The sequence below is a fragment of the Babylonia areolata genome, chromosome 6 (genome assembly GCF_041734735.1).
Source record: "Babylonia areolata isolate BAREFJ2019XMU chromosome 6, ASM4173473v1, whole genome shotgun sequence".
NCBI lineage: Eukaryota > Metazoa > Mollusca > Gastropoda > Neogastropoda > Buccinidae > Babylonia > Babylonia areolata.
This window is the reverse complement of record NC_134881.1, coordinates 51,353,508-51,378,241: the sequence shown is the minus strand read 5'-3', so window position 1 is coordinate 51,378,241 and position 24,734 is coordinate 51,353,508. Positions and strand designations below refer to the sequence as shown.

Sequence of the window (24,734 nt, the reverse complement as noted above, 5' to 3'; positions counted from 1 at the left end):
TTTCACTGAGTAAGTGAGTGGGTTGTTGATCTGATTAAAAAGAGTGAAAACAAGTGAGTAAAAATGCGCACAATATTTAACTTACAGCTATTCACTCTTGAATATCAGAAGAAACAACAGTTGTTTGTTTGTTGTTGTTATTTCTACTGGGGTTTTCTTGTGCAGTAAAAAATAAAATTGAGAGCTAGATAATCAAAATATCAACTTTAAATAATCACTCAAACTCAAAGATATCAATGCAATCTATAATACTAATAATAAATAATGTACATTTATATAGCACCCTTTCTAAGAGCTAAGGGCGCTTTACATGAAAGGAAAATATTACAAGTTACATAAAACATTCATGACCACTCTTTCTCAAAAACCCCTCCCCCACCCACCCCACCCACTCTCCCCCTCCCTCTCTACATACATCCAAAGTGAGCTGACATGGGTGGTGCTGGAGATCAAGGAAGCTGAGAGTAAGAGTGCTTGTAGATAGGTTTTAAAAAGATAAGTTGTTTTTTTTAGTGATGAGCAAAAAGCAGAAACAGAATCAGATGCACGGATATGCTGGGGAAGGTTGTTCCAGACGTGAAGAAAAAAAAAGAAAAAAAGAAAAAAGAAAAAAAAAAAGAACGTCCACCACAGGTTTCTGTATTGACACGAAGTTTCAAAAGGTAACAACAATCAGAGGAAGAGTGGAGATTTCTTGCAGGAGTGTAAACACTGATAAGGTCAGAAAGATACGTACACTGGTCCTGCAGAGTGGAAAGCAGAATAGCAGAGACACGCAACTTTACATTTAATTCTCGCTTCAATGGGGAGCCAATGTAGAGTGCGGAGGTGAGAAGGAATGTGATCAGTACGTGGGACTCTGTGAGTCAGACGGGCAGCATTGTTTTGAAGTTTTTGAATTTGCTAAAGAATATTATATATATATTATATCTAGCCTTGCAGAACCAAAGAAGAAAAAACTACAAATCAAAATCTGATAAAACAATGAAACGGTTTACATCTTTTTACCCCATCTTGTTTCTCACTGTTTTTGCTCCTTGCCTATTTCAAGCCATCTCAGTTACCTTAATCTCATTGTGCTCACCCTAACTCCCCTACCCTCCCCTCCTCACCCCCACCATCCAGGCTTGTTTTCTTGTTGCCAAAACACTGAACGCTCACTGAGAGTTGTTAATATCAGACCACCTTGATGCTGCCTACTCAGCACTCCTGGTGAGTCACCTCAGTGGGGTTCAGTCAGGCCTGGTAAAATTCAGCCTATGCCAGACGCCACTGAGCAAGCTTCAACAGCACCAGCTGCTTATCTGGAAATCCACACTGGATTAAATGACCCCTCTGGAGTGGAAACCAACACCACCTCTCTCCAACAACCACAATCCCCTCGATCTGCCAACACTGAAGATTTCAGTTTGAATAAGCACCAACTTATCACAGAGATGAAAGTGGAGAGGAAATCTAAGGCTGCTATGATGACAGATACATATAATCCTACTACAATTGTACCGAGACTGATTTTCAAGTTATGTGAACAGGCTTTACTCTACAATTCTTTTCATAATACATCTTGTTATCATCCAGGCCTGAGTGATACACTTCTGTAGTGTTGGTTGTTAACACTCTCAAAGACACACCCATGCAGTGGATGACACTTGACACCATAGTTGTAGTCATTCTAACTCTCTGAGTATCCACTGGCCTTGGCAAGAGTTTCAGTTTCAGTTTTTTCAAGAAGGCGTTACTGCGTTTGGACAAATCCATTTTTGATATACATCTGCTAAGCAGATGCCCGACCAGCAGCACAGTTCAACACTCTTTGTCAGGCCTTCAGTGCACAAACACACACACACACATATATTATATATATATATATTTATATATATATACATATATATATATATACATATATCCTATGTGTACGTATATATGTATCTATCATAGTATCACAGTGAATTCTGTCTACAAAATTTTGCCATAGGGCAAACATTTTGTTGCCATGGGTTCCGTATCAGTGCACTAAGTGCATGCTGTAGACGGGACCATGCTTTTTTCTCTCATCCAAATGACTAGATGTTCATTTTGATTTTCCAGTCAAATATGGGAGAAAGGGTGAGGGCAGGATTTGAACCCAGACCCTTGCAGACTGTATTGGCAGCCAGATGAGTGTTTGAACCATTCTGCCACCTTCCTTGTCATAAAGTCTCATTCATTATATGTTTCTGATGGGATTTAAACCTACAATTGACTCGCTGTCAGTCTGAGAAGCAAACAACTTTCACCTGGTGGCTGGATGTTGTGGACCTTATAATATTTCAGCAAACATGCTTTAAACAGTTTTTCTTTATGGGGAAAAAAGATAACCATTTCTGCGACAGCATGGATGAATCATCATGTCTGCATGTTGTTGTTTTTTAATTTGTTAGTGAAAAATGTGTATGCATACAAGTGACTGTGTGTGCATGCATATTACGCACACAGTGTTGAGATGGCCTAATGAATAAAGCACACAATTGAGCAAGGGGGTGCTCAGTATGATTTACAGATGGGCCCCGATTCTTAATCCTTTTTTTTTTAGAAATGAATATGTTGCTTATTATTCTTCAGTGTTGCTTTAAATCTACCTCACTTCTTCACTATTTGCTACTAGCAAAAAAATCTCTGCAAAAACTTATCATATTCACCTCCTGACATTAATTTCTCAAGTAAAACGAAAAGTATCAGATGTTGTTACTTGTTCAGTTGTTTATGTTAAGGCTGGCACACCATTCTTTGACCTACTTGTCTTCAGTTTGTCAGGATACAATACACGGTACTGTCGTGTAACATACAGGAGGAGTTACTTAACTGGCAAACCACAATTTGTTATCAGTCTCACACCGGGCAACGTGTTAACAACGCAAGCTCTCTATTGGGCTCACTTTGAAAAACCATCGGCTGCAAATGCAAGCGTGGGATTCTTGTCTGTCAAGTACGCGAATATTCATAAACACCACAACTAAGACGAGCAATATCATCAATGGTGGACTGTCTTTCACAACAAACCTTTGCAACTACGTCGGCGTCAGTGGCTGGTCCATAATTTAAATTTTCGAAGATGTCTTTTACCGAAGTATTTGCAGAAGACTGCGCACTCGTGGCTGCCATTTCTGACTAGGGTCAAGGTCCTTTGGCCCCTCAAGTGACGTCCAAGGCCAGTTTGAAACGAGGCATCTTATTGGTTTACGTTAGGAAAAAAAGCGTCAAAATGGCGGCGGTCAGCAACATGTGAAAACCTGGTTCTCGAAATTTCAGTTATCGTCGATCACGCTCAGCACATACAAGTTTACTACTTGTGTCTAAAGAACAATAAACTCAGAGATAATCTTAAAAATTATGGATTCCAGTCTTTTAGACTCCGAAACTGGAGGTACAGAAGCGCTTTTGGAGAAATTATTATTGGAATCGGTAAGTCGCTTCATAATTTCATAGCATTTGTTACTGTGAAAAAGGATGATGGTTGATTGCACAAATTTGTGTCTTGACCATAGTTTTAATAGATGACTGCGCATGTTCTGGTCATCTATTCCTCTGTCCCTCCCCTCTCTCTCCTTATCCCCAAGGACAGCGCTTTTTCTGCTGATCATTGTTCAGTAGGTATGGAGGGGAGTACTCTGTCAGGTGGATACCACAGTTACTTTTGATTTAAAAAGTCTTTCAGAACACATATCTTCCGTCTTGCCTACCATCTTATTGACTAATGTGTCACATTGATATTAAACTTTTGCTCTCTCTCTCTCTCTCTCTCTCTCTCTCTCTAGTCTGTGTTTCTGTGTGTGTTTGTGCACATGTTGTGAATGGAATATCGTACTTGTAGTTGAATGCCCGTATATTTTCTTCTTCTTCTACTATCCTGTAATCTGAAGACACCAGGGGCACTACCTTTGACCTGGCAACCAGTTATCTCCATTTCCCTCTGTTCCTAGACTCTCTCAGGGTGTTTCTCAGTCCCAGGCATGTCTGTTCTGGGATACATATCATCCTCCTGTTTAATTTTCTGTCTGCCTCTCCTCCTTCCTTGCACTTCAAGGATTGTATTGGCAAGTCCTGCAGAGTCCTTATGAGACATGCCCATATCACTTCAATGGTAGTTTAATGGGAAAAGAGCACTGCCTTTTGATATATATGTGTTGAACTCTTCAAAATAACTGCACTCTGAATTTGATCCCTTCACACCATCCCAGGCAAGAGAAAGAAAGAGACAGAAATAAAACATTGTAGCCTATGTCATGTTTATGCAGAGGAGGGGAATTGGGGCAAGGAAGAACAGATGGTGGTATACGGAAAAGTCTGCTGGTGGTGTGTGTGTGGGGTGGGGGTGTGTGTGCTGATTTTGAGAGTGGCAATGATTTTGATTGCTTTGGGAGTGGAAGGGTGAGTGGGTTTGGATAGGGGGTGTGGGTGTGGGGGATGGTTTCAGCCATTCATAGTCTGCTCATATTGTCCTATTTAATTGACTACAGACAGGCTTCATTGACGATATTAAATGCCCATGGGCAGGCACTGGGAGTGAACTTTTTACTTTTGGTCAAGAAGTCTGGCCAACAGTCGATTAGCAGCAACATCAACTGTGAACTAAACAAAATGGACTGTGCATGGTCTTGAAAACCATAAAGTGGAGAATGCTGTGCTCAGTGTCGTAGAGAAATGGGTCTGACCAATAAGTTTTAAGCAGGATGAGTCTGGACTATGGTCCCTTGGAGTTGGAGTTATTGTGTGATCGCCAGAAGACAAAGTAATTGAAAGCAGTTTGTAAGAAAAATTACTATTGGGTGTCCAAAAATAGCAGTCAATCACTCAATGGCAAGTTGCCTAACAGATGCGCAACAGCTCTCAGCTCTTCTTCACTCTTCCATTGACTGCCTGTCAGAGTTGTGACTCAAAGCCTTTTGTGCTGGAGAATACCCCGGGGGTATCTAATGCTGGATTTCGGTTTTGTGACAAAAAAGATCATTTGCCCTGTCTGGCAAGATCATAAAGGGTTTAGCTTGCCTAACATGACAATCTACATGACCAGGGCAGTCGGGCAACCATTGATGTTGAACACTGGGCAAGCAGGAATCTTGAGATTTATAACCAAAGAGCACATCAGTCTGATCTTTGAGCTTTTTCGCAATGTTCTTGTGACTCCAAATGGTGTCTTTAGTTTTGTCATTGCTGTTGTTGTTTGTGCAATCCTATTCTTACACAGTTTCTCAGGCTTTGATCCCTGGTCTGTTACTATAGCTCCAAAGTACTTGAAACTGTGGACTGTTTCCAGTTTCTTGCCATTGATGATTGACTCGGAATGTCTGTCCTGATGCCACTGGTGTTGTTGGTCACCAGACTGGTCTTCTCTGCACTGGTTTCAATGCTGTAGGCAGCATAAGTCTTGTCAAGGTGTTTCACCGATCTTGGTAACTCATATTTTTCTCCTGCTGGACCATCAGTATCATGGACAGAATGTGAGCTGGTGATTGTTCTCCCTCCGATGCTGCTTCTTCTTCTTCTGCGTTCGTGGGCTGCAACTCCCACGTTCACTCGTATGTACACGAGTAGGCTTTTACGTGTATGACCGTTTTTACCCCGCCATGTAGGCAGCCATACTCTGCTTTCGGGGGCGTGCATGCTGGGTATGTTCTTGTTTTCATAACCCACCGAACGCTGACATGGATTACAGGATCTTTAACGTGCGTATTTGATTTTTTTTTTTTTTTTCTCAAGGCCTGACTAAGCGCGTTGGGTTACGCTGCTGGTCAGGCATCTGCTTGGCAGATGTGTTGTAGCGTATATGGATTTGTCCGAACGCAGTGACGCCTCCTTGAGCTACTGAAACTGAAACTGAAACTATACACATGAAGGGGGTTCAGGCACTAGCAGGTCTGCACATATGTTGACCTGGGAGATCGTAAAAATCTCCACCCTTTACCCACCAGGCGCCGTTACCGAGATTCGAACCCAGGATCCTCAGATTGAAAGTACAACGCTTTAACCACTCGGCTATTGCGCCCGTCCCTCCGATGCTGACTGCTCCTGCATGTTCTTTCAATGCACCGGTCATGTTCTTTCAGTGCACCGGTCATGTTCTTTCAATGCACCGGTCATGATTTGCTGAGGAAGACGTGAAAGAGAGAAGTTGAGGGCAGACAGCTTCGACTGATTCCAGCTGTCATCCTGTTGCAGACCCCTACACTACTGTTGGAGGAGAATGCCCTGGCTGCCTTGTTGTAGAGGTGCTCTATGGTTCTTATCAGGCTGGCATCGGTTGATGTTGTTGCTTGTTCCTCAGCAATAATTGATTTTGCCTGTGGCTTTAGTCTGTTTATCACAATATTCAGTATGACTTTGCTTGGAAGTTGGACTGGAGATTAAGCTGATTATGTAGTCTACTAGTTCTTGCAAAGTTGTACAAATTAAAAATATATGTATCTCTCTCTCTCTCTCTCTCTCTCTCTCTCTCATCATAATCATCATATACAAGGTTCGTAGGGTCCTTTCAAGTCCTTTTAAGTCCTTAGGAATTGGATTTTGGTCAAAAGGCCTTTTAAGTGCTTTGATTCAGCAAGTTGGTCCTTTTAACTCATCAGGAGGTCCTTTTAATTTTTGAAAGGTACTGTTAAGTCCTGTTTTATGAAGAGAAAGAGACTTGAGAACGAAACTGAAACACCTTCGACACCAAAACCGCAAGTTGCAAAGCGCGTTGAAAGATGCCGACGCGATCGTCTGAAACTCAGTACTTACTGTAGGAGGATACAGCCTATAGGCCTAGGCCCTAACAGTAGTGCGCTTTCTGCTCGGTGGCAGACGCGAAGCGTGGTACAGTGGCTGTGAGTCACGCCTGCTGCTGCTGCTTTGCTTAGGCCTAGCCTACAGTGACGTGAATTGCAAAGACTAAATACGACAGTCAAATGGGATTAGCTGTTCTTCCGTTTATGAGAGGTAAGTGTCTGCTGTTCTGCATGTCAAATAGATTGGGGTGTACTGTAAAGTCATGTCGGCAAAGGTCCTTTTAAACTGATTTGAGGTCCTTATAAAGTCCTTTAAAGGTCCTTTTTTGGCTTCATGCCCACCACCTGGGAACCCTGATATATATATATACATATATATATATATATGTATATATATAATCAGCCATTGTTGAAATTATGATAGTCATGTCTTCAGCTTTTTTGTTTTTTTGTTTTGATAAATGCAGGGCATGGATCCCTCTCAGCTGGCGGAAATGGCCATGGGAGGTGGAGGTGAGGGGCAGAGTGTGGGAGGAGTCCCGGTCACCAGAATCACACCCACTCCGGGTAAGCACCATGGGCTGGGTGGCCTGGTTGTCACAGGAGTTCAGTTCAGTTCAGTTACTCAAGGAGGCGTCACTGCGTTCAGACAAATCCATATATTACATATGCTACATATGCTAAGCAGATGCCAGACCAGCAGCGTAACCCAACATGCTCAGTCAGGCCCTGAGAAAAAGAAGAAAAAAAAAAGTACATAAAAAAAGTAAATGGATACATCAGTAAATCAATGAATAAATAGATAAATACATAAACGAACAACATAGAATTGTAAGCAGATAGATAATGAAGTAAAATGAATTGCAGGAAAAAAACACAATAAATAAACAACAAAAAAGAGACAATGATGATATTTTATTGATGAATAAATAAGTAAATAAGCATGTAACTTATAAACAAACATACAGACATGCACACGCTGTGCCGACTCTCAGTGGAGCAATGGCTTAGAAGGTGAGTGTCTAACTGTGAGTTATGGGTGCGGTGGTCATATGGTCAGAGCACTAGGTTCTCACCCAAGTTTCTTGAGTTCGATTCCCATCACACCTGGTAGGTAAAGGGTGGAGATTTTTCTGATCAACATATGTGCACACCTGCTAGTGCCTGAACCCCCATTGTGCGTATTCGTACACAGATCAAAGATCAAATATGCACGTTAAAGATCGTGTAATCCATGTCAGCATTCGATGGGGTATGGAAACAAGAACATACCCAGCATGCACACCCCCGAAAATGGAGTGTGGGTGTGGTAAGCATTCTGTTGTGCAAATGACTCTGTGTTTGTAAAGGGCTTAGAATTAGAGGTTGGTGTCTGACTTGAGATATGTGCTATATAGGTATCCTTATTATCGTATCGGGAGGAAGCAAGTCTTCTGCCTTTGATTCCTGCTCAGACTGAGATGTTTGCTAATCCTTCCAACAGACCCTGGATGATGGTCTGTGTCATTCCGATGACATGATAAACTGAGGTCTCATGTTGAGCATGAACTTACACAGCTGTTTTTCTAAACAGATATGCAGCTTTTTTCTAAAAAGAGGCCAGACTAAGCGCGTTGGGTTATGCTGCTGGTTGGGCATTTGCTGTGCAGGTGTGGTGCAACACACACACACACACACACACACACACACACACACACATATATATATATATATATATATATGGATCAGTCCAAAGCAGTATTACCTTCTTCAGAAACTGAAATGAGCTGAACTTTAAGTCAGGATTGTTCCCGTTACAGCAGTAGGCTATGAGAATAGATGTAAGATATTTGATAGAAAAAAATCCTTTCTGAAAATGTAATGGGTAAAATGTACATTGTGTCACCCTTCTTGCTTTGGAATGGTTAGTTACAGCAAAACACTGAAACAGACAGCTAAAATTAATTGAAACAAATTGAAAGAGTATATATATATATATATATTTCCTCTTAATTGATTATCAGTAAAATATGTGAAAGGAAAAAAAACAAAAAACAAGTTGACAAGCAGATGAATCAATGGATAGGGGAGTGTATAAATGATATTGTAATAAAAACTTTATGATTTATTGCATAAAAACTTCAGACATTTGGATTTATAGATAGAAATAAATAGAGTTAGAAAGTAATGGACAGATTCTGCCTGCAGGTTCAGTTCATGTGTTTGATTTAGATATGGTTCTCTGTCAGCATATTGAATGCGTCTTCCAATTTCTGTTCTACAGGTTTCTGTGTCAAGTTGAAATCTGCAGGTGATGAGAAAATTTTCTTCAATATCTGCCAGTCAGACAAAGTATGTATGCTTTCACATCAGTTAGATTGTGTGTATGCATGCATTAACACACAAAGTGTGTGTGTGTGTGTGTGTGTGAACACATGAATTATGTGAGCGTGCATGTGTTTAAATACATGTGCATGTCATTATGTGCTCATCTGTTATGTAGTAAAGATGCATTTTGAATGGAGATCTGCGTGCATGTGATTTATTAGTGATAACGGTTAGTTAGATGAAGGTGTCATTTGAATGTATTGTGTGCAAATTTGATCAGGATATTTTTGCTTCTTTTTTGTACGGTAATCCTTCCAGTCACACCACCCATGACTGACATGTCTATTTTCTTTCTTATTTTTGTTTGCTTCTTTGTCATTCACTCTTTCATCAGTGTGAAATATTTGAGACAGGCAAAATCAGAATGCAAAGGGTTATTGCTTTGAAAAGAAATATGTGTGGTTTTCATTAGAATGTAAGCTTTTTATATATATATATACTTTGACATGTAAAGGTTAATGGTGAGCGATATCTCCACAGGTTCCTCCCACAAAAGATCTGACCGATGATGAACTGCTGAAGATCTTGGAATCGGATGACATGTCCCAGTTTCGCATCCCCATGTGCATAGGGGAACCACACGCTGAGCTGGATAAAAGTGAGACGCAATCCTAACACATACAAAAAAGTGCATTGTATGTATCGTAGTGTGTTTTTTAAATTGATTTTTTTCCCCCATCTGTCCTGAAATGGCCCTGTGTGCTTGGTTGGACTGTAAGTAACAGTGGCAAATGGCACGGCCTTTGTCTTGCAGTGCAGAGCCCACTTTCCTCCGAGGAGTGCTACAAAGCAGTGCCGCCACCCTTTGAAAAAAGCCTAGAATGTTTGAATGAAAGTGGAGTGTTAGCCTAGAGGTAACGCATCCACCTACGAAGCGAGAGAATCTGAGCGCACTGGTTTGAATAATATCGACAATCGCCAGTATTTTCTCCCCCTCCACCAGACCTTGAGTGGTGGTCTGGATGCTAGTCATTTGGGTGAGACGATAAGCCGAAGTCCCATGTGCAGCATGCATTAAGCGCATGTAAAAGAACCCACAGCAACAAAAGGGTGGTCGCTGGCAAAATTCTGTAGAAAAATCCACTTTGATATGAAAATAAGTAAAATTGCAGGCAGAAAAATTTTTTTTTAAATGGGTGGCGCTCTCAGTGCAGCGACAAGCTCTCCCTGGGGAGAGCAGCCTGAATTTCACACAGAGAAATCTGTTGTGACAAAAGAGTAATACCAAAATATCAGTTGTCAGTCACAGAACATAGATGTCAAATTTATGTTATAAAAAGCAGTACACGGAAGGCTTCTCCAGCGCAGCCTGCACACACTCAGATTTCCAACATGTCTTGCCTTTCAGAGATACATTCCCCCCTCCCCTGCACACACTCAGATCTCCAACATGTCTTGCCTTTCAGAGATACATTCCCCCCTCCCCTGCACACACACAGATAGATCTCCAACATGTCTTGCCTTTCAGAGATACATTCCCCCCCCCCCCTCCCCTGCACACACTCAGATCTCCAACATGTCATGCCTTTCAGAGATACATTCCCCCCTCCCCTGTAAACACTCAGACAGATCTCCAACATGTCATGCCTTTCAGAGATACATTCCCCCCTCCCCTGCAAACACTCAGACAGATCTCCAACATGTCTTGCCTTTCAGAGATACATTCCCCCCTCCCCAGCACACACTCAGATCTCCAACATGTCTTGCCTTTCAGAGATACATTCCCCCCTCCCCTACACACACACAGATAGATCTCCAACATGTCTTGCCTTTCAGAGATACATTCCCCCCTCCCCTGCACACACTCAGATCTCCAACATGTCTTGCCTTTCAGAGATACATTCCCCCCTCCCCTGGACACACACAGATAGATCTCCAACATGTCTTGCTTTTCAGAGATACATTCCACCCTCCCCTGCACACACTCAGATCTCCAACATGTCTTGCCTTTCAGAGATACATTCCCCCCTCCCCTGCACACACTCAGATCTCCAACATGTCTTGCCTTTCAGAGATACATTCCCCGCTCCCCATCAAACACTCAGATCTCCAACATGTCTTGCCTTTCAGAGATACATTCCCCCCCTCCCCATCAAACACTCAGATCTTCAACATGTCTTGCCTTTCAGAGATACATTCCCCCCTCCCTTGCACACACTCAGATCTCCAACATGTCTTGCCTTTCAGAGATACATTCCCCCCTCCCCTGCACACACTCAGATAGATCTCCAACATGTCTTGCCTTTCAGAGATACATTCCCCCCCTCCCCTGCACACACTCAGATCTCCAACATGTCATGCCTTTCAGAGATATATTTCCCCCTCCCCTGCAAACACTCAGGTCTCCAACAAGTCTTGCCTTTCAGAGATACATTCCCCCCTCTCCTGCAAACATTCAGATCTCCAACACGTCTTGCCTTTCAGAGATACATTCCCCCCTCCCCTGCACACACTCAGATCTCCAACATGTCTTGCCTTTCAGAGATACATTCCCCCCTCCCCTGCACCCTACATCCCCACTTGCATCCCTTTGTGTGTCAATCAAGGCATTGTGTGGGTGGGAGGATGGGCGGGGGGTGTCTGTGTGTCGTTCATGTTTTCATTGTTATGGTTTGATGTTCTAGCATTGTTGCTTCTAACATCACATATTCATTTTGTTGGAGCCGATTATATGATGATTAAATTAATTGTGCATTTTTTTTTGTTCAATCAGTTTGAGTGAAAACATTCATACTAAACATAATAGTAAGAAAATAAATAGATAAATAAATTAAACACCAGAGCTTCTTTAGAAATGATGAGGTGAGACTGTTTTTTTTATGCCTGTTCTTTTTAGGTGAGGGGAAACAAACAGCCTGAGTGCATGAAGATGTTGGTCCGAGCTGTTGCTCGATGTTCTTTTTTTTTATTTTCTTTTTTTCATTTATTCTTTTTCTTTTTTGTCTTGAATTTTTTTTCTCTCTCTTCTTTATAACAGGTGGTGGTGGGTGTACGGTGTACGACGTCATTGTACACACAGACTTTATCAAGAAGCTGCAGACAAACAACTTGTTCCAGACCTTTTTCCTCTCCATCGTCTGTGAAGGGATTGAGGAGAAGTACGAAGCCGAACTCAAACGAGGTTGGTTGGGTTGTTTTGGGTGTTGTTGTTTTTTTCTTTGGTTTGGCATTTTGTTGATTGCTTCATATTTCAGATATGTATAAAAATAAAATTTTAAAAAGAAAGAAAATAAAAGACCCGTTTGTGAGAAATCAAGAGTTACAGGATTTTCTTTGATAAATCAGTTGAAAGAAATTTTTGTTTGTTTGTTTTTGTTATTACTATATTGTGATGAATATTGAATTTTCGAAGTAAAAAAAAATTAAACACAGTCAAGATCACTGAGCATAGCATAACATGGTTTATGATTGTGACCTGTGCTGTGTTGCTGCGTATGTTCACTTCGAACGGGGTGGTTTTTGTTGGAATGCGGGAGCTTGGTCAGACTTGATGTTGTTGTGTGTGTAAGGAAATGCAGATCTTTCGCATAATAATGGTCTTTTTCAGTTTTTGTCAGCAAACGTGTCTTACAGTTTCTCTTTCAGTAGTGGTATTGTTGTGCTTGCATCTTGTTGCTGTATGAGAGAGAGATGGTGTAGTTATTGCTGTGTTTGCATCATGTTGCCGTATGGCTTTGAGAGAGATATGGTGTAGTTATTGCTGTGCTTGCATCATGTTGCTGTATGGCTTTGAGAGAGAGAGAGATATGGTGTAGTTATTGCTGTGCTTGCATCATGTTGCTGTATGGCTTTGAGAGAGAGATATGGTGTAGTTATTGCTGTGTTTGCATCATGTTGCCGTATGACTTTGAGAGAGAGATATGGTGTAGTTATTGCTGTGCTTGCATCATGTTGCTGTATGTCTTTGAGAGAGAGAGAGATGGTGTAGTTATTGCTGTGCTTGCATCATATTGCTGTATGGCTTTGAGAGAGAGATGGTGTAGTTATTGCTGTGCTTGCATCATGTTGCTGTATGGCTTTGAGAGAGAGATGGTGTAGTTATTGCTATGCTTGCATCATGTTGCTGTATGGCTTTGAGAGAGAGAGAGATATGGTGTAGTTATTGCTATGCTTGCATCATGTTGCTGTATGGCTTTGAGAGAGATATGGTGTAGTTATTGCTGTGCTTGCATCATGTTGCTGTATGGCTTTGAGAGAGAGATATATGGTGTAGTTATTGCTGTGCTTGCATCATGTTGCCGTATGGCTTTGAGAGAGAGAGATATATGGTGTAGTTATTGCTGTGCTTGCATCATGTTGCCGTATGGCTTTGAGAGAGAGAGAGAGATGGTGTAGTTATTGCTGTGCTTGCTTCATGTTGCTGTATGGCTTTGAGAGAGATATGGTGTAGTTATTGCTGTGGTTGTACCTTGTTGCTGTATGGCTTTGAGAGAGAGAGAGATGGTGTAGTTATTGCTGTGCTTGCATCATGTTGCCGTATGGCTTTGAGAGAGAGAGAGAGAGAGATATGGTGTAGTTATTGCTGTCCTTGCATCTTGTTGCTGTATGTCTTTGAGAGAGAGATGGTGTAGTTATTGCTGTGCTTGTATTTTGTTGCTGTATGGCTTTGAGAGAGAGATGGTGTAGTTATTGCTGTGGTTGTACCTTGTTGCTGTATGTCTTTGAGAGAGAGAGATATGGTGTAGTTATTGCTGTGCTTGCATCATGTTGCTGTATGTCTTTGAGAGAGAGAGATATGGTGTAGTTATTGCTGTGCTTGCATCATGTTGCCGTATGGCTTTGAGAGAGAGAGAGAGATATGGTGTAGTTATTGCTGTGCTTGCATCATGTTGCTGTATGGCTTTGAGAGAGATATATATGGTGTAGTTATTGCTGTGCTTGCATCATGTTGCTGTATGTCTTTGAGAGAGAGAGAGAGAGATGGTGTAGTTATTGCTGTGCTTGCATCATGTTGCCGTATGGCTTTGAGAGAGAGAGAGATATGGTGTAGTTATTGCTGTGCTTGCATCATGTTGCCGTATGGCTTTGAGAGAGAGAGATATGGTGTAGCTATTGCTGCGCTTGCATCATGTTGCTGTATGTCATTGAGAGAGAGATGGTGTAGTTATTGTTGTGCTTGCATCATGTTGCTGTATGTCATTGAGAGAGATATGGTGTAGTTATTGCTGCGCTTGCATCATGTTGCTGTATGTCTTTGAGAGAGAGAGATGGTGTAGTTATTGCTGTGCTTACATCATGTTGCTGTATGTCTTTGAGAGAGAGATATGGTGAAGTTATTGCTGTGCTTGCATCATATTGCTGTATGTCTTTGAGAGAGAGAGATATGGTGTAGTTATTGCTGTGCTTGCATCATGTTGCTGTATGGCTTTGAGAGAGAGATATATGGTGTAGTTATTGCTGTGCTTGCATCATGTTGCTGTATGGCTTTGACAGAGAGAGAGATGGTGTAGTTATTGCTGTGCTTGCATCATGTTGCTGTATGGCTTTGACAGAGAGAGAGATGGTGTAGTTATTGCTGTGCTTGCATCATGTTGCTGTATGGCTTTGAGAGAGAGAGAGAGAGATATGGTGTAGTTATTGCTGTGCTTGCATCATGTTGCTGTATGGCTTTGAGAGAGAGATGGTGTAGTTATTGCTGTGCTTGCATCATGTTGCTGTATGGCTTTGAGAGAGAGAGAGATGGTGTAGTTATTGCTGTGCTTGCATCATGTTGCTGTATGGCTTTGAGAGAGAGAGAGATATGGTGTAGTTATTGCTGTGCTTGCATCATGTTGCTGTATGGCTTTGAGAGAGAGATGGTGTAGTTATTGCTGTGCTTGCATCATGTTGCTGTATGGCTTTGAGAGAGAGATGGTGTAGTTATTGCTGTGCTTGCATCATGTTGCTGTATGGCTTTGAGAGAGAGAGATATGGTGTAGTTATTGCTGTGCTTGCATCATGTTGCTGTATGGCTTTGAGAGAGAGAGAGAGATATGGTGTAGTTATTGCTGTGCTTGCATCTTGTTGCTGTATGGCTTTGAGAGAGAGAGATGGTGTAGTTATTGCTGGGCTTGCATCATGTTGCCGTATGGCTTTGAGAGAGATATGGTGTAGTTATTGCTGTGCTTGCATCATGTTGCTGTATGGCTTTGAGAGAGATATGGTGTAGTTATTGCTGTGCTTGCATCATGTTGCCGTATGGCTTTGAGAGAGATATATATGGTGTAGTTATTGCTGTGCTTGCATCATATTGCTGTATGTCTTTGAGAGAGAGAGAGATGGTGTAGTTATTGCTGTGCTTGCATCATGTTGCCGTATGGCTTTGAGAGAGAGATGGTGTAGTTATTGCTGTGCTTGCATCATGTTGCTGTACGGGTTTGCAGAGTGGGTGGTGCTGAAGAACAGGAGGTGTGTGGGACAGCTCCAGGAACAGACAGTGCGCACCAAGTCCAAACCCGTCATCATGGACATGGATCACAGGTAAATGATGATCAGGTGGTTTTGTTTTTGTTTCTTTTTTTTTTTTTTTTTTTTTTTGGTGTGTGTCTTGTCTCTCGATTTTTATTTTTTTATTATTATTTTTTCCAATCGTCATGGACTTCGATGACAGGTAAATGATCAGGTGCGTTTAGTATGTGTGGGTTTTTTGTTGTTGTTTTTTGGTACGAGTCTCTCTTCTTTTTTTTTTCTTTTCTTTTTTTTTTTTCCAATCATCATGGATATGGATAACAGGTAAATGATCAGGTGCATTTAGTGTGTCAGTTTTTGTTTTGTTTTGTTTTTTTTGTTGTTTTTTTGCTGTTTGTCTCTGTGACTGTCAAGTTTTTAGTGGGTTTTTTTTTTTTTTCAATCATCGTGGATCATGGACATGGATCACAGGTAAATGATCAGGTGCGTTTATTGTTTTTTTGTGTGTGTGGTTTGTTGTTTTTTTGGTTTTTTTTTGGGGGGGGGGGTATGTGACTGTCAAGTTTTTAATGCGTTTTGAAACTTCTCATGGTAATTTCTGTGATAACCTTTTGAGTACAGTTGTGATAGTCTGAGATGGAACTTCATTTAGAATGAAAAATCTGAACGTTGTCGTTGTGACTGTAAAGGTGTTTAGCCGTGAAATATCCTATTTCAGGACAGAGGCAGCCACAAGCAGTGAAATGGATAATCAGTGGAAGACGTCGGGACTTATTCAGGAAGTGAAAGAATCCGAGAGAAAAGAAATTGAAAAGAAACAGTGAGTTTTTCTTGCTTCCTATTGTTGGTTGATCCTCATCCTCTGCTCAGATGTACATTGAATATGTATATTTAAAAGAAAAACAAAAAACATGTGAATTGACACATGAATGCATTCACAGCCATGCGTGCACCCTCCTTTTATTTACTCTCTGTCTCTTAGATATACATACGTACACACACACACACACACACTGCAGGCATGCATATTTGCGCGTGTGAAAGCGCATGCATTTACACACACACACAGACACACAGACACACACACACACACACACACACACACACACACACACACACACACACACACACACACACACACACTCACTCACTCACTCACTCACTCACTTTGTGTCTTACTGGTATGTTATTGTAAAGGGCTTTGAAAGGTTTGATAGTGCTATATGATTGTACCATTATCAGTATTATCTGCTTTATTGTTATTATTATTATTATTATTATTATTATTATCTTTTTAACAGTATTAGTGGATATGTATATTATAATTTATGATTATTATTATATTTTTTATTACCATTGTTATTTGTAGTAATATTGATATCGTTATGATAATTATAATTGTAAAAATAGTTTTTAATTACACATACTTAACCGTGACCCACAAGTGCAGACTCCGGCAGGGGTCTGACATTCCTGTCCTGTGTAAACTACTATCCGCCTATGCAGAGAAATTGAAAGTAGCTACGGCCGATAACCTCCCGGAAGTAGGTAACCTCCGCTTTGCTCCCCTGACTAGTGCCCTCTTTTTCCGGCAGCCATCATGACTCCTGTTCCTGTGCTCTTCATACGGTTTTTCGTATTTTGTCCTATTATTGATATTGTGATGGGCACAATAGCCAAAATATTAATGGTTAAACTTAAAGCGTTGGACTTTCAATCTGAGGATCCCGGATTCGAATCTCAGTAATGGCGCATGTTGGGTAATGAGTGGAGATTTTTCCGATTTCCCAGGTCAGCATATAATGATATGTGCAGACCTGCTCGTGCCTGAACCCCCTTCATGTGTATACACAAGCAGAAGATCAAATATGCACGTTAAAGATCCTATAATCTATGTCAGCATTCAGTGGTGGGTTATGGAAACAAGAACATACCCAGCATGCACACCCTTGAAAATGGAGTATGGTTGCCTGCATGGTTGGGTATAAAAATGGTCATAAATGTAAAAAGCCCACTCATGTACATATATGTGAACGTGGGAGTTGCAACCCACAAGTTTCAGTTTCAGTTTCAGTTTCTCAAGGAGGCGCCACTCCGCTCGGACAAATCCATATACGCTACACCACATCGGCTACACAGACGCCTGACAGCAGCATAACCCAACACACTTAGTCAGGCCTTGAGTGCATACTTATGATTTATGCACCTATCAGAGTGGATTTCTTTTTACATAATTTTGCCAGAGGACAACATTCTTATTGCCATGGGTTCTTTTTCAGTGCGCCAAGTGTGTGCTGCACACAGGACCTCAGTTTATTGTCTCATCCAAAAGACTAGACGCTCGGTTTGATTGTCCAGTCAAACTTGGGAGAAAGGGCGAGAATGGGATTCAAACCCACACCCTCACGGACTCTCTGTATTGGCAGCTGAGCGTCTTAACCATTCTGCCACCTTCCTCCTCAGCCCACGAATGAAGAAGAAGATTGATATTGTTGTTGTTTTTATAATCAGTATTGTTATGACCGCGGCAGATGGAGAGGCACTCTCAGGAGTCAGCTACGGATTGGTGAGGACAAGCTGTCAGCTGCTGCAGCAGAAAAGCAAGCTTGCAGAAAAGGGACGGCAGCTGACAGACCAGCATCACCTTACACATGTGATAGTTGTGACAGAGTCTGTCTCTCTCGCATCGGTCTCTACAGTCACAGGCGATGCTGCTCGGTCCAAGCAGACAGCCCAGTTAGACATTAGGTCGGATATACTCTATCCATGGTCAGCCATGACCGAAGGAGGCCTACTGCTACTGATGGAGTCTCCCGTCGGTCCGACGGATGAGTAGGCAGGCAGGCTTATCTGTCGGTGTGTGTCCTCATATGGGAGAAGAGGCCGATTCTGGATGTGCAGCACTTCCCACAGGTGTTGCAAGGGAAAACGTCTCCAGAAGTTGAGCCTGGTTGCCTGACCAGCACAGGTGACTGTTTTTAGTGGGGAGGAGTTGTGCAGTCCCTTCCCCACTCTCTCGCCTACCGACGCTCACAGTCCCACAGGTGCAGATACTGCCACGTGTAGGACGGCCTCGGCAGGTGCAAGTTTTTTTTTTCAGAGCTCCTTCTCCTAGGGGGACTTCCAGCCAAGGATAAGAACTCCCCCTGCCCTTTGGTCATCCTCTTCCGCCTTCACAGCCGTTGGGAAAGGTTTCCTCCTCCGCCTGTTCCGTCGTTGGCAGACTTCACATGCGGCTGGTAGTACTGGGTTACATGGTACCAGTAGCAAGGGCTATGCCCCTGACCTACTACTACTACTATTGTTATTAGTACTTGACGGGCGCAATAGCCGAGTGGTTAAAGCGTTGGACTGGCAATCTGAGGGTCCCGGGTTCGAATCACGGTGACGGCGCCTGGTGGGTAAAGGGTGGAGATTTTTACGATCTCCCAGGTCAACATATGTGCAGACCTGCTAGTGCCTGAACCCCCTTTGTGTGTATATGCAAGCAGAAGATCAAGTACGCACGTTAAAGATCCTGTAATCCATGTCAGCGTTCGGTGAGTTATGGAAACAAGAACATACCCAGCATGCACACCCCTGAAAACGGAGTATGGCTGCCTACATGGCGGGGTAAAAACGGTCATACACGTAAAAGCCCACTCGTGTGCATACGAGTGAACGCAGAAGAAGAAGAAGTAGTTATTAGTACAAGTATCATTATTATCATTATCATGCTTGCCTGCAGGGCCCCAGAACCCAAGTTCAGCTTGGTGAAGGAGCCGGCTGAGGGACACCCAGAGTTTCTGGTGGCAGAAATCCACCTGCCCCTGGTGGTGCGTTCATCGTTGTGTACTGCCATTGCATTGTATTGTGTTGGTTTTTTTTTAATACTTTTTTTTGTCACAACAGAGATTTCTCTGTACGAAATTTTGCGGCTACTCTCCTCCCCTGGGAGTGCGCATTACCATAGTAAAACACTACAGTGTACTGTGCCACCCTTTTTCTGTTTTTCATCTTAATTAAAATTATATATATCTGTTTGCAAGTGGTTTTTTTTTTTTTCTTTTATAGAAGTGTATTTTTTCAAGAGAATTTTACCAGGGACAGCCCTTTTGTTACCGTGGGTTCTTAAAGTGCGCTGTGCACATGCTGTACATGAGACCTCAGTTTATTGTTTCATTCCAATGACTAGCACCAAGACCACCACTCTAGGACTAGTGGAGGGGGGGGATGTGGGGAAGTGGGAGGGGGAGTGAAAATCCTGGGACTTGAACCCTTGCACTGGACGGGCACAATAGCCGAGTGGTTAAAGCGTTGGACTGTCAATCTGAGGGTCCCGGGTTCGAATCACGGTGACGGCGCCTGGTGGGTAAAGGGTGGAGATTTTTATGATCTCCCAGGTCAACATATGTGCAGACTTGCTAGTGCCTGAACCCCTTTCGTGTGAATATGCAAGCAGAAGATCAAATACGCACGTTAAAGATCCTGTAATCCATGTCAGCGTTCGGTGGGTTATGGAAACAAGAACATACCCAGCATGCACACCCCCGAAAACGGAGTATGGCTGCCTACATGGCGGGGTAAAAACGGTCATACATGTAAAAGCCCACTCGTGTGCATACGAGTGAACGCAGAAGAAGAAGAAGAAGAACCCTTGCACACTTGTTTCCTAGTCAGGTGCTTTACCACCGGGCCACTTCCCCACTCAGCAGATTATCAGCTCTCAGTCTGAGGGTTGGGTAGATGATTTGAAGATAGCTTGTTGGTGATTTGATGGTTTTGAAATTCCTTCTTCTTCCATGGTAGCTGTCATTTGATTTGATGACATTGTGTTCTTCTTTATCTTTGGCATGTAACTAAACAACAACAACAAAAAAACAAAGCGAAAACAAACATAAACATGGTGTGCGTTGCTTTTGTTGCATGTGATATGTTTGTGTCTGTGTGAGAGAGTGTGTGTGTGTATGTGTGTGTTTGTGTATGAATCTATGAGAGAGAGAGAGAGAGAGAGAGTATGTGTGTGTGTTTGTGTGTGTGTATATTTGTGTGTGTGTATTCATTCTTGTTTGTTAACAGCGGTTGCTTTTTTTTTTAATCACAGACACAACAACACACTCGTGTACATGTATACACACACACACACACACACACACACACACATGCACACACACACATTTCATTGTAAACAATTTGCTTTTTCAAATTATAGACTAGACACAACAAAACATTCACACACACACACACACACATACACGCACACACGCACACACACACACACACATACACACACACACACACACACTCTCTCTCTCTCTCTCTCTCTCTCTCTCTCACTCTCTCTGTCTTGCTGTGACACACACCCTCACCACCATTCATCGTTTTCACATAACAAGATTGCGGGTTTCAGAAGACGGCCCAGGCGGTCAGTCTTGACGTGGGGGAGGATCGCATCCTGCTGGAGACCCGGTCCAATGTCTATCACTTGGACATCTACCTGCCCTACAATCTGGTGCAGGAGGAGGTGGGGGCACAGTTCGACAGGTCCACAAAGGTGAGGGAAGGAATGAACGAATGATATGGATACTTGTATAGCGCCTACCCTCGGTCTGAGACCAAGCTCTTAAGCCGCTTTACAAACACGGGGTCATTTGCACAACAGGCTACCTACCTGGGTAGAGCCAACTGACGGCTGCCATTGGGCGCTCATTATTCGTTTCCTGTGTCATTCAATCAGATTTCAGGCGCACACACACATGCACACTCAGATGGACATGTAACATTTTACATGTATGACCGTTTTGTTTATTTACCCCACCATGTAGGCATCCATACTCTGCTTTTCGGGACTGTGCATGCTGGATATGTTCTTGTTTCCATAACCCACCAAACACTGACATGGATTACAGATCTTTAACATGTGTTTTTGATCTTCTGCATGTGTATACACATGAAGGGGGTTCAGGCACTAGCAGGTCTGCACATATCTTGACCTGGGAGATCGGAAAAATCCTACAGAGATGCCAGCTGTTACAATTCCACCGTATTTTGTTACACTTGATCACAGATTGTTCCGACATTATGCCAATGTCAATATTGTTCCGACAAGTTTCATTTTTGACTACATAGCATGGTCACATGCTTTCCTGTCGTAACATTACCCAGATGCTCTAGACCAGTCGATCATGAGGTCAGGGCAGTCACTGCTAACCTTGGTCTCACATGATGATGCTTAGCTAAGCACGTGTGTGTTTACATTGAAGCAGCATTGAGTGGACAAATCAGCTTAATTGTTTGCTCAAACAAGAGATGATGTGGCTAAATCAAGTTGCGTCTCAGTCCAACAGTATCCGCCTGGTGGAATAAGCTGTGGAATGCAAGGAAGGAACAAGCAGCATGAAACAGAGAAAGTCAGAAGCGACACAGTGCCACAGATGTGTCAGCTGTAAAGAAGCAGCGGCTGGAAAAGTAGTTTTCCCAAACATACACTGACAAATCTGTTTGTATGCCTTGTAGGTAAAATGTACGTTTGCCGATGTGGCTGAGAGTCTAAGTGTTCCAGCCAAATTCAAAATGTTCCTGCCAATTTCCTGATTGTTCCCACAAACACTTCACAGGGGTTGGCATCTCTGATTCTACACCTCACCAGTAGATGAGGTCATGCTTCTGACGGGCACAACAGCCGAGCAGTTAACTCTCTCCATACGAACGGCGAAAGAGACGATGTTAACAGCGTTTCACCCCAATTACCATCATCAAAATATTGCAAGCGGAAGGCTCTTATACTGAAGAGGTGAATGTTGACAAAGAATACCACAATTCTGACGACGGAAGCTAAAGGTTGGGTCATAGAGACACCCACTGGACATCCGAGGGGTCTGTGTAGAGGAGAAGAGAGGACTGGCCATACTGAATGAGTTAACTCTTTCCATACGAACGGTGAAAGAGACAACGTTAACAGCATTTCACCCCAGTTACCACCATCAAAATATTGCAAGCGGAAGGCTCTTATACTGAAGAGGTGAATGTTGACAAAGAATGCCACAATTCTGACGATGGAAGCTAAAGGTTGGGTCATTGAGACACCCACTGGACATCCGAGGGGTCTGTGTAGAGGAGAAGAGAGGACTGGCCATACTGAATGAGTTAACTCTTTCCATATGAACGGCGAAAGAGACGACGTTAACAGCGTTTCACCCCAGTTACCACCATCAAAATATTGCAAGCGGAAGGCTCTTATACTGAAGAGGTGAATGTTGACAAAGAATGCCACAATTCTGACGACGGAAGCTAAAGGTTGGGTCATTGAGACACCCACTGGACATCCGAGGGGTCTGTGTAGAGGAGAAGAGAGGACTGGCCGTACTGAGTGAGTTAAAGTGTTGGACTTTAAGTCTGAGGGTCCCTGGTTTGAGCCCCAGTCATGGTGCCTGGTGGGTAAAGTGGTGGAGGTTTTTCTGATTCCCATGTCAACAGATGTGCAGACCCGCTAGTGCTTAAACCTCCTACGTGTGTATACGCAGATCAGATGCGCACGTTAAAGATCCCATGATCCATGCCAGTGTTTGGTGCATTATGGAAACAAGAGCATACCCGGCATGCACCCCCCAGAAACAGAGTATTACTGCCTGCTTGGCAAAAGCGGTCACACCATGTAAAAACCCACTTGTGTATACATGGGAGTCACAGCCAAGAAAAAATGGATATGTAAATATAAAAAAGAGTGAACAAGTTGAAAGTTTTAGGGTTTTTTTTTTTCATTATTTGTAGGATTCTTGAAAGTATCACAAAAGGCTTTACCAGCACAATGCTCAGAGAGTGTGTGTGGAAACTATCTCTTCTTTTTTTTCTTTCTTTTTTTTTTAATAATTAAAAAAAAATTTTTTTTTTTTTTACAAATTTACAAGTTATATAACCCATTCCTTTTCTTGTTCAACCTGCTGATATAACTTTTGTTTCAGATTCTGACACTGACAATGCCAGTGCAAGCAGAGTCCTGATTTGATGCAAATGATCAAAGTCTTTGTGATAGTGACTGAGAAAGACTGATGAGAATCAATTTATTGAGGTGTGCATGCACGCATGTGTGTGTGGGTTTTGTGTGTGTGTGTGTGTGTGTGCATGTGGTTTTGTGCATGCGTGTGTGTATGTGGCTTGCGTGTATGTGTGTGTGTGTGTGTGTGGTTGTTGTTTGTACATACTCATGTGTTTGCTGTTGGTGTGTTTATGCATGTAATTATGTGTATGAATGGCAAGAGGCTGGGTATGTGCTTGGTGTCTGTGTAATTTTCTGTACTGATTGCTGTATCTGAAGTTTTTGAAAATACATTTTTCTCCCCAAACTTACTATCGTCATTCCCGTTTGCCATCCTTACTTTCTTTGACTTTGTGTGTTTGTGAGTATGTGTGTGATGAGTGATTTTGTGTGTGTGTCCGTGCATGGCTTTCAGTGTGTGTGTGTGTGTGAGTGTTTGTGTGAGAAAAAGAGTGAGAGAGAGAAGGGGTATGCCTGAGTACTGTTAAATATTAAAGTAATTTGTCAGGATAACTTAGTATGTTCACTTGTGCAACAACAGGCTAATGCACACAAACTCTGACAAAAGCAACAATTGAGAGTGGATCATATTTGTATAGTTATGTTTATCCACAGATACAAATACACGCCAAGATTTAAGGTGTGTGTGTTCGTTTGTGTGTGAAGGTTGTGTGTGTGTGTGTGTGTGTGCGTAAAAGCAGTTTTTCACCATCACTGACTGAGCTGGTTTGGGCATCAGCTGAGTCATAAATTCACACAAAAATGACGAGTCATTTTGATTTAAAAAATTTTTTTTTATGTGTGTGTCTTCCACCGAGGGAGTATTCACACTTATTCCCCAGAAAGACAGTGACAAACTTTGATGATAGTGTACACATGGAAAGCTTTGCTGTGTTTCATTAAAACAGATGATTATGTTTTCACATATTTGATGATAGTAAACACATGAAAAGCTTTGCTGTGTTTCATTAAAACAGATGATTATGTTTTCACATACACACCAAAAAAGAAAAAAATCTGAACTACCCAGATGACTAAGAGTAAATTCTTAAGTCAGAAGTTGTAAGTTTGATCCCCAAATCAGAAACTGTTCTCACTCTTCCCCTTCCTCTTCTGTTGATATACCTCTCATTGTGGTCTGGTTTTGTGGGCCCTACAGGTTGGGACTGAGTTAAGTTCATTCTGTCTTTAAATTATACAGAATTTGTTCTCCTACTCTGCCATTG

The 24,734-nt window shown here is 42.2% G+C and overlaps 2 protein-coding genes across 2 annotated transcripts in view; one reads left to right on the top strand and one right to left on the bottom strand.

Annotated features, from left to right (window-relative positions):
* Positions 1 to 3,165, bottom strand: part of LOC143283132 (aldehyde dehydrogenase family 16 member A1-like) — a 35,651-nt gene extending 32,486 nt beyond the window's left edge. The window contains exon 1 of the mRNA XM_076589272.1: positions 3,040 to 3,165. Coding sequence (XP_076445387.1) covers positions 3,040 to 3,141 — 102 coding nt within the window. The 5' untranslated portion in view covers positions 3,142 to 3,165. The remainder of the gene's footprint in view (positions 1 to 3,039) is intronic.
* A 69-nt stretch (positions 3,166 to 3,234) lies between these two features.
* On the top strand, positions 3,235 to 23,872 carry LOC143283436 (PIH1 domain-containing protein 1-like). The gene is made up of 10 exons (XM_076589673.1): positions 3,235 to 3,441; positions 7,208 to 7,307; positions 9,004 to 9,071; positions 9,588 to 9,705; positions 12,085 to 12,228; positions 15,470 to 15,566; positions 16,213 to 16,314; positions 19,222 to 19,309; positions 20,884 to 21,027; positions 23,435 to 23,872. The coding sequence occupies exons 1-10, from the start codon at positions 3,370 to 3,372 to the stop codon at positions 23,471 to 23,473; spliced, it is 972 nt and encodes a 323-aa protein (XP_076445788.1). The 5' UTR covers positions 3,235 to 3,369; the 3' UTR covers positions 23,474 to 23,872.
* Positions 23,873 to 24,734: the final 862 nt, after the last annotated feature.

Excerpts from the sequence above, each read along its gene's own strand:
- LOC143283436 (XM_076589673.1), top strand. The coding sequence starts at position 3,370 with ATGGATTCCAGTCTTTTAGACTCCGAAACTGGAGGTACAGAAGCGCTT. Across the intron at positions 7,308-9,003 it reads CAGAATCACACCCACTCCGG|GTTTCTGTGTCAAGTTGAAA; the intron begins GTAAGCACCATG and ends TCTGTTCTACAG. Across the intron at positions 9,706-12,084 it reads ACACGCTGAGCTGGATAAAA|GTGGTGGTGGGTGTACGGTG; the intron begins GTGAGACGCAAT and ends TCTTTATAACAG.